At 30.5% G+C, this 15,449-nt stretch overlaps 1 protein-coding gene and 1 long non-coding RNA gene across 2 annotated transcripts in view; one reads left to right on the top strand and one right to left on the bottom strand.

The window, feature by feature from the left end:
* The window catches only part of LOC129913308 (growth hormone secretagogue receptor type 1), a 79,023-nt gene that overhangs the window by 35,533 nt on the left and 28,041 nt on the right, over positions 1-15,449 (top strand). Inside the window, exons 3-4 of the mRNA XM_055991914.1 lie at positions 2,538-2,700; positions 10,568-10,748. Coding sequence (XP_055847889.1) covers positions 2,538-2,700; positions 10,568-10,748 — 344 coding nt within the window. The remainder of the gene's footprint in view (positions 1-2,537; positions 2,701-10,567; positions 10,749-15,449) is intronic.
* LOC129913317 (uncharacterized) lies at positions 13,752-14,733 on the bottom strand. Its single transcript, XR_008772031.1, has 3 exons — positions 14,286-14,733; positions 14,101-14,212; positions 13,752-14,028 (listed from the first exon to the last, which is right to left on the bottom strand). It is a non-coding gene; the product is annotated as an uncharacterized LOC129913317 (long non-coding RNA).

Genomic DNA, 15,449 nt, shown 5'->3' with positions numbered 1-15,449 from the left:
CACAACGGTAGACTAACTACAAGCTACACAATGTTAAATCAAGAAACTTGCAAAAAACCTCAAAACCCCAGTGGAGATCTGTTGCCCCCCGAACAGCCACCAGTGTGGGAAGTACCGTAATCTCAGTCTGCCAATTCGACATGGTTGACTTTAAAAAATTCTAACTTCTCTTGTAGGCATCTTTGAAATGAGATTGATACGTCATATGAAAGTTGAAATAATAAGCTTTCACATGGTATGGTATAGGTTTTCAAACAAAAAATTGATTCCATAGCGTGAGAACAAAAAAATAAATGTGTTTTTGCTTTTTTTAATGAAATTTGATCGAGTTCAAAAAATGCTAGCTCTTTTTGTAGATGTCTCATAGACCTGATCGATATATATGATAAAAGATTTTGTATAGGTTGTTATTGAAAAAAATGGAATTAATGACGTGAGAAGATAAAAATTCATGTTTTTTTTGCTTTTTTTGATGAAAATGATTGTTTTCAATAAATTATTTTTATACTATTTGCGAATTGTAAAAAATTAAAAATGGTTTTATTCTTAAGAAGAAATACTGGGCTTTTAAATTGCATAATTTTTTTGTAAGCTTTTAAAATAAAAAAATTAATAAAATGAGAAAATAAAAAAGGAATTTTTTTAGCTTTTTCTTGTAAATTATGATTGTTTGAAATAAGTTAACGCTTCAATTGACTCATTTTAAACAAAAGCACACAACCTATTTTCTGAAGACGCTATCACGTAAAATCATCGTCCGTAAACCGGCCTTGCAGACAACCTCTTTTTTTAAATACAAACATATTTTCAGAGTTATTTAGCTCTGACAAGACTGGTTTTTATAAAAGTTACTTAGACTTTACTGAGTTTGAAGCCTGAGTTTTTTTGTTAGTTGATTATGAAACATACATACGTGACCGGTTTATAAAGAACTAACTATCAACCAGCATTGCCATAGTTCTGAAATTGTCATGTGCATTTTAAAGAAAACTCTAAAATTCACAAAGCTGAACTTTTAATACGTTTTGTTTAATGCCTTTTTGTGCATTAATATCAATACCAAAATTTGATCTGTATATTCAGAAGATTATAACCTCGTAAGATTAAAAAATTATAAAAATATCTAACGAAAATTATTTTTTAGGCTATATAAAACTAAACTATTTTTATTAAAACTTAAAAATCAATTACCTTCAAAAAAAAAAAAACACAAAAAAGCCAAAAGTTGACAAATTTTGTTTAAAGATACTAGAGAAGCCCTCAGCCGCTTCGCAGAGCATTTTTTTTTTTTAATGTTTATAAATCGACGGAATTTGAATTTGTCATAGGTTTTCTTGGTAAGCTGGCAGATAAAATACAATCATTTCTTTGTAATGGCACACTGGCCCCTTTTTGTACAAAAGCTTAAATATTTTGTTGTTAGTTGTAAATAAGATCATACAAATTGTTTTGATACCTAAAAAGTAGCTTCTACAATGTTTTTCAAAGTTTTTCAGCCGAAAAAACTATACAAAATACGTTTGTAAATGTTCACTATTGCATTTTTTTTTCACTTTTTGAGTCAGTGTACTTAGGGCTTAAAAGAAGTTTTCGAGAGAAAATTTAAATTATAGAGTTGCAAATATTTCTAATTAAAGAAAAATTGGTAGTAAACTGGATCTTGATTATTATATTAGGCGTATTTTTTCTACAACTCAGTAGCTACTCATTTTTTTTTTATAAACAAATACTTACTTGTGAAATTTTTATTATTGTTTTGCGAATAAAATCAAAAATGAGTAGCTACTGAGTATTAGAAAAAACACGCCTATTAAGTGATAAGTACCTATGTAAGTTAGCTTAGTTTCATTCGAAAGAAATATGTTGCCTTTCGAAACAAAAAAGTTTCTTAAATGTTGAAATTATTTGCACTTTTCGTATTTGTTATTATTTTTATAAATTTAAAAATTTAGCATAAGTTTATTGAAATGACATAGGTTTTTTTTAAAAAAACTCTAAAATTCTATGCATTATTTTTAATATAGGTTGGCAACTTTTGTCGTCTTTAATCTTATTTTCAAACCGGAATAGTATGAAACCATAATGGAACAAAATCATAATAACCTGTTCAGATGGTCGAGTAAAAAAAAAATTACTCATACATCACAGTGACCTGTAAAAAAATATTTAGCATTTGATGACTGACAAAATGTTATAGCATTCCTTACAAAAATGTCTACTCCATGGGGAATCTTAATAACTTCAATGAGGTGTATAGGTTTGCTATTTCAGTAAATATATAATTTTTACTAATTTAAAAATAAATTGACCAAAATTAATTTATTTTACTATGCATTTTTATTTAAATTTTGTTCTCATTTTTACTTGTTGAAATTAAAAAAAAATCAATGAAATCAATATGGGTTGAACTGTCATATCAATTTTTAAAGTAATTAAATTTTTGTTCGATTCTCGAGAATAACAATCTGGCAAAATTCACCTTTGTATGAGACATTAACATTTTCAGAATTATTTAATCTTATCGCTCTCACTTCTAGGTGCCAATAGTAATATTAAAAACAAAGGACATGCGGAATTCAACAAACATATTCCTAACAAATCTCAGCATAGCCGACCTGCTTGTGCTGCTTGTCTGTACGCCAACAGTATTAGTCGAAGTGAACACACGTCCCGAAACATGGGTTCTTGGCCAGGAAATGTGTAAGTATATGAAAATGCTCGTAATTTTGTGGTTAAGATATTTGTTAGATAACTTTAGTCATGTAACGTGTGGTGGTGGTGGCTGTTTTTGTGCGGAGCTTGGGAGCTTATAAAATAATGTTTGTAAGTTCAAAGATTCACTTTTTATCGCAATCAACTTAATGATAGGATTTCTGCTGCTTGAAATTTCAATTTTTTTTTTCATTCTTCCGTAAAAATGTTAACTACTGTAAGAAAAGGAAGAAAAAGTTAGGGGAAAAAAAGGAAACCAGGAATATCGTAAAAACAAATTGTCCTGCTCCTACTTAATATGCAGTGAACAACTTCATAATCAGAGCTAAGGCATCATCGCAACAAGATTATGGCCATAGATACATATAAAGATATTTTATTTAGATGTACGAGTAAAGGAGTGTAGTAGTAGTAAGATGAGTATATTTTTGTGTGCTTGAGTTTTTGTGCATATATAAAAGTGTATATGTGCCAATTTGCTCTGCATTTCAGAGATCAGAATCTCTTTAGATGACAGTAAAATATTTGTAAATTGAAAATGTTTTTGAAGGGAGATGCACCAGGCAACAGTCTCACCAGGCACACTGGCAACTGCGAGAACTGGAGAAGATGTTAAAATATTGTTTGTACGTGCAGGGCATGTACTGTAAAGTGTATGTTGTACATTGTACGTATACAGAGTGACATTGCAGTTGGGAGTATATATTGCATGGTATAATACTCGTACACAATGGAGTGGATTAGATAAAATTGATTTTTCCTAAGACTCTGTCACTAATAGAATTGGCAAGCAGAACATGGATGGAGGATTAAAATGTGTTACACAATGTCAATCGCCAGTTGAGTTTTACCCTTAAATGTAATTCATTAAAGTCACATTTAACTTAAGTACTTTTTTAAACAAAATTAAATATGTGTTGAGTCATTTACAGTGTTGCCATTTGAAACTTTTTTAACATTAAAAAAAATTAAACAATTTGGAAAAATTATAAATAAATCAACTACATTTTATACATTTTCGAGTTGGAAATCATTATTCAGAAATGTTGTTATCTGATCAAATACCTACCAACAAATTTTATATTAAGTCAATTGGTTTTGTTAGAAACACGTAAGAATGCGGTTTCACTAGTTAGCAGCAACAGGTTGCTCAGGTTTAGATGTTTAGGAAAAAAAATGCTAAGGGATATCGAAGACACTTAAATGCCGAAAATACCAAGTTTTCAAAAATGTCAAAATGTCGAAAAATGTGTTTTTTTTAAGATCTTGGTCCGTCAATGAAAAGAAAAGCAGGATTTGTAGATATAGATTGAACTTTACATCTTCAAAAAATATGTACAGAAAAATGTAAAGAACTAATCATTCCTTATTGCCTATCGTAGGAATTGGTTATAATCATTTTTATCAAAAAAAAAAAAACAAACCCGACTTCCATGGATCAAATATGGTTTTTATATGGTTTTTCTCATAGTTTCTATAGCCAAAACTTAACGATATTGAAATGGGACCACGCTCCAGGCACCAGCTTTTCAATACAAAACGAATTATCAAAATTGATTGGCTCCGTCCAAAGTTATGAGGTAACAAACAAAAAAAAAAAAATACAGATGAATTGAATATGTAAAAAGTCAAAAATAACGTTGTTTTCTTTTTAAATGAAAAAAATTGAAAACAGCCTAAATTGTATTCCAAAATCTTCGCATTTGATTTTTTTGAAGTTCAAAGCTTCTTGAGGAGATTTTTTTTCATAATTTTAGTATTATTTTTTCTTGTTTTTGTTTTTCTTGTATATTAAACTAATAGCATAGAAAAAAAGGTAAAAAAAAAACATGTGTGCAATTCACACTTGGTAGATGTGAAACCTTAAAAAATCATTTTCCTTTTTTTATTCCATCGCCTTTAAATCCATATTTTTATATGACAACCTATACTAGATTTTATATCATCTGAAAGCTTATTATTTCACCTTGTATATGTCGCTTCAATCATATTTCTACCATGCCTACAAAAAAGTAAGAATTTTTGAAAGCTAACCAACCATGTCGAAATTTCAATAATAATACAATTTGTATGTTCTTTAGACCAAAAGATATAAGGAGTTTGAAAAAAAAAAAACATATTTTTACCGTTATCTCAAGATTTTGAATATGAAATTAGTTGAAGTTTGGTAAATTTATAGTTTATTCAATTACCTATCTACAGTATAAATTTCATTCATCTATCTATTAAAACGAAAAAGTTATAATCAATTGAGTTTTCCCGTCGCTTTTTCGTTTCATCTTGTTTCAAATCACTACGATACTGAAGAAGTTTACACTTCAAAAAAGACATAATTTTGTTTAAACAAGAAAAAATAGAATTAATACTTTGTACATTTCGCCTAAAAGCTTAAGCCTTAAGTCGGTTCAAGTTACTTTGAATGAACTTTGAATTTTTTGATGTTTTCTGCTCAAAAGATTTTCTGTCGAGCTAAGGTCTGGTTAATTTAATTTTTTTGCATTTTTTTCGTTATTAGAAAAATGTCTCAAACCTTTCATTAAGCAAACCTTTCATTAAGCAAACTAAATTTTGCTCACTTTGAATGCAAAGTGAGCAAAATTTAGTTGCCAAATTATCTATGATTACCTATTATTTTTTTTACTTTGAGTTATATTTAAACAAAAGACATTGTCAAAAATGCAAAAAATCTCAGAAAATTAGCCGAATTTTTACACTTTTTGTTAAATTAAGCCTTTAACTTTTTTCTGTCAAAAATGCTCTGAAACAGCTTTGAGACTCTTAAAATTTCAAATAGTTGGAATAGATAAATAATCTCTTTGGGACTTTACTTTCCAAGATATTTCTTTTTAAATTTCGTCAAAATTATCGAAGTCCAAACATTCTTTCAATACGATTTTTAGTACAAGTATTCTGGTCAGTGTTGAATTTTGCCCCTCAAGAGGTAATTTTGTTCTAATTTTTGTAGGTATAAGTTGTTTTGATAGTGACTTTATGACAAATGTAATTTTTCGACATCGAGGGAATGCTCAATCCAGTATTTTGAACCAAAACTGCACAAATAACTCGAAAACAGAATATTTTACCCAAAAATATTGTTGGAAACGCTTTTAGAATATAAATTTTTGAGATAAAAATGGCAAATAACGCACAATTTTAGATTTTGGCATTATCGTTTAATTTATAATAGGTATAAATAAGGAAGTTAAAGGATTCATGCCAAGTTCTATTTTTTATTGTAAACAACTACTCAGAAAATCAGAACTACCAGATTTGACACGAGGACTTAAAAATTTCAAAAGATTTTGAAGAAAATAACAAAATCTAAAATTTAGAACAAAATTATTTCTTCTAAATTTTTAATCAAATGCAAATTTATTTCCGTTTAAAGTTTATCTTGTTACCTATCTCTCATTCCACAATAACCACAATAACAAAAAGCTTATAGCGTTAAACTAACTCATGTTGAAGGTTCAAGTTGGATAGATTTTTAAAATTTTTTGTTTAAAAATTTCAAAGTAACTACATAAAATTCATTCTTCAAAGGAAGTTCTTTTATTATGTTCAAAAATTATAATGAAAATAGCTTTTGTTTACTACTATAATTAAGTAAGCATGACTTTTTCCTAAACCACTCATCTCTTTCTTATTATTGAAGTCATGTCAAAAAAATTTAACAGCTTATTATGACCAAGCGCAGTGAATGACCATCGTTCACGGCTTTCATAAATCTACCGAAATCAAAAATGTGACAGCCGAAATAAACCTCAAGATAGCCTTCTTCAAAAGACTTCACATGGATAAGCCTGTCAAGCAATATCTCTTCCGCAAAACTAATTCCCTACATCAAAATAAATTTCATCTCTAAATACGACAAATCGATTTTCTCATAAAAAAGGAAACAAAACAAAAGCACGTCCAAAGTAATCTGATGATGGACATTTTCTACTCTTTCAATTGTCTCTCTCTCTCAAAAACCCCGAAATAAAGAGAGACATGAAATGTCTTAAGTAGTATAAAAACCATATCTTTCATCGAGATTAAAAATCTATAAAATGATCCTTCTTTTAACCATTCAAAGTTCTATGACCAAACAAGAACATTGATTGGGTAATATGTTTTAATGGAGCACTACATAAGCCTTTCGAAGGACTCATTATTAAACTAAACCCTTTTAAGTGAGAATACTTGTTTTAAATTTGAGGAAATCTACCGCTGACAATCAACATCGATACGAAAACGAAAAACGATTTTTTTAAAACGAACGACAACAACTTAATGTTATGTCAACCTCTTTATCCTTTCGCCTCATAAGGAGCACAAAATGTTGAGGACCTTTTTGCCTCAACGAAATAAATCTGCGTTCAATTTTATAACTTATAAGATATAACCAAACCAAAACGAACTAAGTATAGTTTGCAAGAAACGATAACAAGTGACTTAAGGTTCCTTTTGCCGAAAGAAAACCATTTCAAACTATAAATTCTTTTCGGTCGATAAAGTAGATAAATTCGCTTTCCTTCGAAAACAAAACATATATCTCAATGTGTATGTGTAATGGGTTTCCTTATTAGGCTGGTTGAACACACAATCTGTACCTACCTCATTGAGGCTGGGTTTATCCGGTGCCGGATGCAAAATATATGAGAATGTTGAACTGCTTTAGGCTCAGCGCTATGAAAATTGAAGAAAAATGTTTTAAATCGTTGTATTGTTAATTTTTCTTTTTTTAAATTTCTCTCTTAAAGAAAATTATTCGTCTTAAAACTAGAAATAACACTTTTTCAAAAGAAATACTTACATTAAAACTATGGGCTACTGTGGCGTATACATAACATTATTTTCTGAACAAAAACAAACAAAGCAAAATCTTTATCGCTGACCAATAAAATCTAAACAATTTATCTGTTATGAACATCATTCCAAATAACTGATCCAGATTTGAATACCGTTTTTCTAATAGGTATCTAGAAATTACTAGTATGCTTGATTTTAACTGGATTTAATTCAAAAAAGATTGTTTACTTATGTTATTGTATCTTTAGAAAACCGTTATTTTTACAGAAAAACAGGCGTATTTTTTCAAGAAAAAAAAAACGCTTCTTATTAATTCTTCTTCTTCCTTTTCTCGGTGCTTGTTAATTGCCAGCATATAAAAATTGAAAACTCAAAAATAATTACTTTTCACTAGCGAAGCACTTTAGCAAATAACCTCGAAATCCTTTCACTGTCCCCTGATTTGATAGATTTATTTAAACTGTTATATATAGGATTACTAAAAAATCAAAGCAGAAGTTGAAATTGTATTATTAGAACCAAATTTAATGGTATTTGTCATATGAACAATATGAAAAAGCTTATTTTATTCTAAAGAGTTTGATTCAAAATTGTGTACTCGTAAATTGTTGTAACCACTATAGTCTTAGAGCCCACAGCAAAAATTGGGAGTGGAGTGATAACCAAAGTTTAAGTATGCACTTTCATAGCCTTATGCATTCTGATAATTCAAAAGTCTGGCAGCTTTAAATTGCAGCCTTATATGGTTTACGGGAGGTTAAAAATCACGAGTTTTCCAATAATGTGAGTCGGCTTACCTGACACAAATTTTGAATATAAGGACTGATGCTCCGACAATTTTCCTAAGCCTGAAAACATCAATCTTGGACCATGCGATCAATAGATCTCAATATATAAGCTGTTTAAGCGGCATCAGTCCTTATATTCAGAATTTGAATTTGTGTCAATTTAGCCGACTCACATTAATTGGAAAACTCATGATTTTTAACCATAAGGCTATAAAACAGCATACTCACATTTTGGTTATCACTCCACTCCCAAAATTTGTTGTGGGGTCTCGGTCTAGTATCCTTACCGAAGGATTTTTCTCTCGAAACAATCCAAAAATTGTCTCATCCGCTTTCGTCAAAGTTCATGTCTCTCCACCATGTAGCAGGACTAAGATCCTACTCTTGAAATTCAAAAAAATTATATTTTGTACCCATGACCTATCGTTGAACCATTTTTTTTGCACAGAAGTATTTTAATACCCGTAATGTTAATGTTCAGCTAAATTATCGTTTGATCCATTTATTAAAATTTTTTTTTTAATTGGTTCACCTGTAATATAACGGGTTAAAATTTAATATGGTCATAATTTTCTCTACGAATTTTACAATTTTTTTTCAATTAAAGTTGAAACTAATGGGGTATTTATTAAAACTGTTGTCAGTATTAGGTTTCAGTTGAACGGTAGCCTGATGGCAAAGGATTAGACTGGTAACTCAAGAAATGCCAGATTGATTCCCAGTGTATGTCAGTTTTATTTTTAAGTGTTTATAAGTAAAACTTAACACGCATCTTCTCATATTGATTTAAAAATTATGGCTCTCAATGGAAAATTATTCCGTTTCATGGATTTTTAGTTGTATTTTAAGTGTAGTGTGTCTAATTTGGGATATAAGGTCATATTTCATAAACATTGACAAGTGGGACAGGTGAAAATTTGTCACAACTTGACAGTTGTCAAATTTTGTCCCATAAATGATTTGAAAACTTTGTAAAATTTTTGAAATATTTGGCAAATTGCCAAGCTTTCGGGTCATACAAAACTTTTCATGACAATTAATTGTACGTAGTTTTTCGAAATTTCCACGAATTTTACGACAAGAGGAAAAAATGAAATGAAATTGACAGTTACAACAGGATATTGTGTATCTGTCAAGTATTGATAGTGAATTGACAGCTGTATAAATTTCAAAATCTGACAACTATGAAATAGAAATGATACATTTTTCGTTGTTGACGATTAGATCACTTCTCAACATTTTCTGGAACCTAGTTTTGATGGTTTTTTAGACTGTTAATTTGTTTGTTGTAGGCACCCGTGTGCCTATCCGTGTGCTTTATAGAAGCAAAATTGTAAGTTGGGTTGTTACATTGTATATACTTAAACCAATATGATTTGGACTTAAAGTTGGAATTCCCGCAAAATTTTTATTTTTACACTTTAAAATTGATGGCAAATTTTTTTTTGCCGCTTCGGGTTTAAGATTTCAAGATTTTTAATGCCATAATCTGTAGCATTAGATGGCGCACAAAAGTGTGGAGTTGGTAAATTGTTTCTCGTACAAATTAGCCTTTGCTAATTTATTTTTTCTAGAAAATGACTCTTTTGACCCAGCTATCCTAGTTTAGTTAATTTTCAAATTGAATTGCGAAGCTTTTTTCCACCAAACTTTTTCTGTGTTTTTTCCTCACTATTCAATCTTCCAGCTGCACGCATGTTACAAACAAAAAAATTCCTTTGACAAAAGCTCTAACAAATCTAATTCCAGCCCTGCTATTAACATTTCACTTTGAACATTTTCCAATTGTTAACGTCATACAAAATTACAAGCCAAGATTCCTGCCCATATTAACCCAGATACTTGAAATTCCTTTCTACAATCACAGCCTACAATCACCATCAGGACTATTATCCTAAAATAATCGTCAGCGCTACATCGTTATCGTCTATTTTTGGATCGTCCCTCTTATCCTTGTTACAAGTAGTGTACAACGATGACGACGAACGACGACACGGTCCGCACTTATAAAATGTATGCCAAAGTCGATGCCGCTATTGACAAGTGTGTTTGGTATGTTTGTGTTAGGTAAGTTTGGGTGGGTAGGTAAGGTTTTGACATCTTCATACCATATATCTCTGATTTATGTCGGTTTACTGCTCTTTCACGAATCATTCTCAAGAGTTATGTACTTATATAAATTTCACAGACACACCTTCACCCACACAAAACTGACTTTAATTCCTATGCAAGGACATCGTGTGTATAATATGTCGATTTGTGTCTATTTACAGGTAAAGCAGTGCCATTTGTTGAATTGACTGTCGCCCATGCGAGTGTCCTTACAATTTTGGCGATTTCATTTGAAAGGTATTATGCCATTTGTGAGCCACTCAAGGCCGGATATGTCTGCACAAAGACACGCGCCCTTCTCATTTGTGTTTTCGCCTGGGGGGTGGCTGCTCTCTTTACCAGGTAAGAATTTATTTGTTTATTTCGTCTGTGTTGTGTGTTAACTTTAGTGCATTATTTTTGTTTGTTTTCACTTTGCTTTAGAAATGTTTTTGTTTCATGTCCGTTTCGTTTGGTATGTGTGTCATGTTTCATTAAAAGTGTTCTAGAGTTTGTGCTCTAAATTAATTTGCAAGTTCAATGTTTTGTGTTCTTTAAATTGTCCTTCAACTTTGTGTGCTAAAAATTTTTAGTTCTCACCCAAAAAGGATTTTGTATAATTTTTATGTTGTCATGAATAATAAATCAATCGGTGGCGCTGGGTGTGTGTTTGATAATAAACATTTATGTAGTGCTTCGAAAAGATAACGTCTGACTATCAGAAAACATTTTTGATAGGCCATTTAATGGTGTCTCCCGGGGATTAGAAATCTCCTATAAGCAATAAAATTATTTTTTTTTTTTGGCAAAATCCTTCGAGTTTAATTTAAAAAGAAATCAAGAGACTGACCATTGGGGATATTGTTTTCTTCTGAATTGAATTGTTTATATCATAATGGCTGATTCATGGGTTTATGAGGATATTTGATTCTTTGAAGGTTTTGAGAGAAGTTTGCCTTTTGATTAGGAAATAAAAAAGTTTTTTCTTTTTTGTTTTTGAAAAGTTGTGAGACAAAATAAAGATAGATAATAATAAAATAAACAAGTTCAGCACATTTTAAAGTGAAAAGTTTTTTTTTACAATTTTTAAGTCTGGAAATCAGAACTTTTCCCTTTTTTCAGGAATGGACCTTATTTTACTTTAATGTCTTTACAATCTTTTTTAAATTTTGTGAATCTATGACGTTGTTTTTTTTTTAGAATGGAAATATCCTTAAATGTTTACGAATATGAATGGCTTTTATTGCTGTTTTGTTTTTGCTTGTTTTCAAGTTCATATTGATTTGGTTTTATTTCTTTCATACTCTACCGAAAATTTCATGGGTTCGAAAACACTAGAAAAACAATCCTGTAATGACGGTATTTTACCAACCAAACTCCATGCGGGTAAATGACTGATAATAAAATTGTAACCCGCACTCTCTTACTATAATAGCGACTAAGATCACACAGTTATCAGTTAAAAAATGCACCCGCCAGCATTCTCAGCAGCTGCTTTTGAAGAAACTACTGGAGTCCTTGTATTTTATATCTACATCCTCTTGTGAACCACGTGGGTCTTCTTTTTTTGTGTTTATTCTTGGTTTAATGAATATACTTAATTTTATATTTAATCGGTTTTTATTTCCTTTAAATGCACACACATGGTCACTATGGTGTATACGTACTTTTTTGGAATATGAAAATTTACCAAAAATGTAAGTCTTGAGATAGCATGTTGAAGAACCGATAGTGCGCCTAACCGAGGGAGTATTTTCTACATTATTGACAAGTAGCAAATTAAGACCGCTTCTAACATGATGCTAGACTATTGTCATAGACTATTGTCATACGAGTAGTCTAGTATCTAGTTGATTTATTTTTGTATGGTGGTATTGATTACGCAAGGTTTGAAGTTTAGCTGCAACTAATAAATCTGTAGATTAAATTTTATTGTCTCTAGAAGTTAAAGTAGATAAGCCTACGTCCGAAGTCTACGTCCTAGGCAGCTCACCCATACCTTTTGAAACCATAGGAAATACTTTAAGTTTTAAGAACTTATAATGAGAAGCCGTTGATATTACAGTCAGAGGTCCCTGGGCAATACTTAATTTGCCCCCCCTTTTTTCATTTGAAGAAATTGTAAGTTTCTTTTTATTTTGGTTTACAGTATTAAAAATTTTGTAGCTCCTATCGGCCCATTTTTATTTTTATTTGAAGTTTAATAAGTTCACTTCCGGTTCGTTATACCAATGGAGAAAAAATAGAAATGATTTTTTTTTGAAATTTTTTTGCCAGTAATTGCAGCTTTGAGCTCCTTTCCTTAACAAAACTTTGAATATTTTAAAAGTGTTGGAGATAAAAATGTAGGCTTCGCGCAAAAATTATATTCTTAAAAGCTACAATTACTGAAAAAATTCAATACAGGTTATTTTTTTTTCAAAATTTCTCCATTGGTTTGAGCAAACCAGAAGTGCATTTTTTGAATTGAAAATTTGAATACAAAATGTAATCACAGGATGTAAAAAAGCTAAAAGTTTTTAAATGGAAACTTTTTGAAAGGAAAAATTTTGTTGGAGAGATTTCTTCCGGTAATGAGTTGCATTTTCACAATGGATACTTCTTTAGCCCATGTTTCTTTAGCAAGCCGTACAATATATGTATTTTAAAGAACTGGCATTTATTTGGTCAATAATTCTAACGAACTTTTACTGAAAAAGTTCTTCGTTTTTAAAGTGAAGCAAATATATAAAGAAAGACTTTTACAATCTTTGTTGGTATAACTATTGTTCTCTTGATTTCTTTTTTTTATTAATAAAAGTTAAAATATTGACATTTTTAATCCAAGCTATCATCTTCAACTGAAAAGGGAATAGGTATTAAAAGAACTTACCTATACCTATTTGAGAAGCTTTGTTTTTAAAAGTTTACTTGTAGCCTTTCGATATAAACATGAAAGAGGAATCCATACAACCATCTGTATATATTTTAAAATGTCCTCTACATAATCCTTACCTGATGCAGTTCCGCAAAAGCAATATCCCCAAGGACATATAGCATGATTGAAAGGTTTTCAAATTGAACTTCTATCTTTTTACTTCGTAAGATTCAACCCTTAATAGTATTAAGTTTTCCTATTCTTTTCAATAATCCTTTCGGAATTATTTTTTCCTGGTATATCGTCAATCAAATTGAAATTCAATCAAAACTGTTATTTTACTTTTGTTCAATGCTTTTAAGTCCTCTTTCTTATATCTATTTGTAGTTAAGTTTTGCATGTAACCTTTGCTCTTAAGTTTAATAATGCTTTTATTTATTATATATTTGTGCTTTTATTATGTATTTGTACTTTTGTACTAATTTGATTAAACCTTCCCGCCAAAAAAAAGATATAACTCATTTCCTAGCACCAATTTCCACAAACACACAAAAAAAAATCAACATTTTTCATCTCAATACAGAAAAAACCCTAATGCAAACATGATTGTCTTTCGTTTGATTTATTATATACAGTTGTAGAAAAGTGTGGTCCTTATTGTCCTTTTATTGTGTGTTGCCGTCTAAATGTGGTGTTGGTTCCATATTGTGTTGTTTATTTTTTTGTATTCTGTGTTGTGGTAACTAATGATCCTTTGGATTTCAAGTGGTTTGAAGTGTTTGGCCGCTGTAAAAATAAGAATATACACAAAATTACAAACAAAAACTTGTTAAAAAAAAGAAAAATATATAATCTTACACTCTTCATGCAAAAAAAAGAAATAATCCTCTTGTGTCTCTGGTAAACAAATGTTTTGTTGTGATATCCTGTCCTGGATGCGATATCCTTCTCGCATGAATAGGCCGTTGAACTTAAATGAACCACAAAAAGCGAAGGGCATTTCATTTCATCCTAATCGAGAAGTAAAAGTTTTACCATCATACCATTAAATCACTTCCTCTTGGCAAACCCATTATATCGTAGAATATAGAATCATTTATATGTAATCGTTTTGTATGTACTTATAGGTCCCTCTTATTATACGCACCACAATATAAATTTCGGAGAGATGGTAAACGTTTTTGAAATGTCATTTATCAAAACTGAAATTTAGAATTTTTTTCGGCTGTTTAATTTGAAATGAGGACACAAAAATTAATGTTAAATCGTTGATTGTGAGGGGAAGTAAATAAACTGGGCTGATAAGATTGCTCCAAAATTTGAGCGATAAAATTTGATCTATTAAACTGAAGAAGAAGAAGCTTCTTCAAAAAGCAGCTTTCTCCATCTCCAGTAAATTATGACAGATACTTAGTTGATATACAATTCGTCATCAGTATTATACAGATATCGGGCTCAATACTGCTCAGTATTTCACCGGATTTTCACCGGATATTGTTAGATTCTCGCTCATACAAACTAAGCGTGTTTACATTTTTCATATTTTTGTGACTTACCTCCAGTCTTGTAGTTCATTCTTTTGCCGCATCACAAAAAATTTCGGGCTCACAAAATATTCGGGCAACATGATACTTTAAGAATTTCTTATTTCGATAGCTATATGGCGAACAGATTGTCGGTTTACTGATCAGGAAATATTCCATTCCTCTTCTAGGAAATGAGATTTGAGAAAGGGTTTTTACAACATTTCGTTTCATAGTTCAATCAACTAATCTTAATCCTATCAGCTTTTAATGAAGCGGATGCTTTTCCGACCAACTTCAAAATATCTTAATTTGCGAATTTGCGCTGATTTAAATGAAGTCTAGGTGTGACGTTCTTCTTTTGTTCTTCTTTTGTCTGGCGCAAAGCTATCTTCGTGAGGCTAAAAAGAGGATTAGATTAGATTTTTGTAATTCAAAACTGTTTGACTACTTTCTTCCTCACGCTTCTATTTTTCTGCATTCTGCTATTTCCCATTATTAAAGGAACACCTAAGATCTTAAGTTTGAAATTCTGTGATGTTCTGGCGGAATTACATTAATATTGCCTTCGTAGCTGTTTGCGGCTTGAATTTGAGCGCTTGCTGCTAATGCATTGCGTTCACAACATTGACAAATATGAAATCAGAACACCTAGGGCGGAATTCAGAGTCGTCACTCAAGTAC

Source organism: Episyrphus balteatus, chromosome 3, assembly GCF_945859705.1.
Source record: "Episyrphus balteatus chromosome 3, idEpiBalt1.1, whole genome shotgun sequence".
In the NCBI taxonomy this organism is placed as follows: Eukaryota; Metazoa; Arthropoda; class Insecta; order Diptera; family Syrphidae; genus Episyrphus; species Episyrphus balteatus.
The sequence above is the reverse complement of the archived record's forward strand: the minus strand, read 5'-3'. Positions and strand labels throughout refer to the sequence as shown.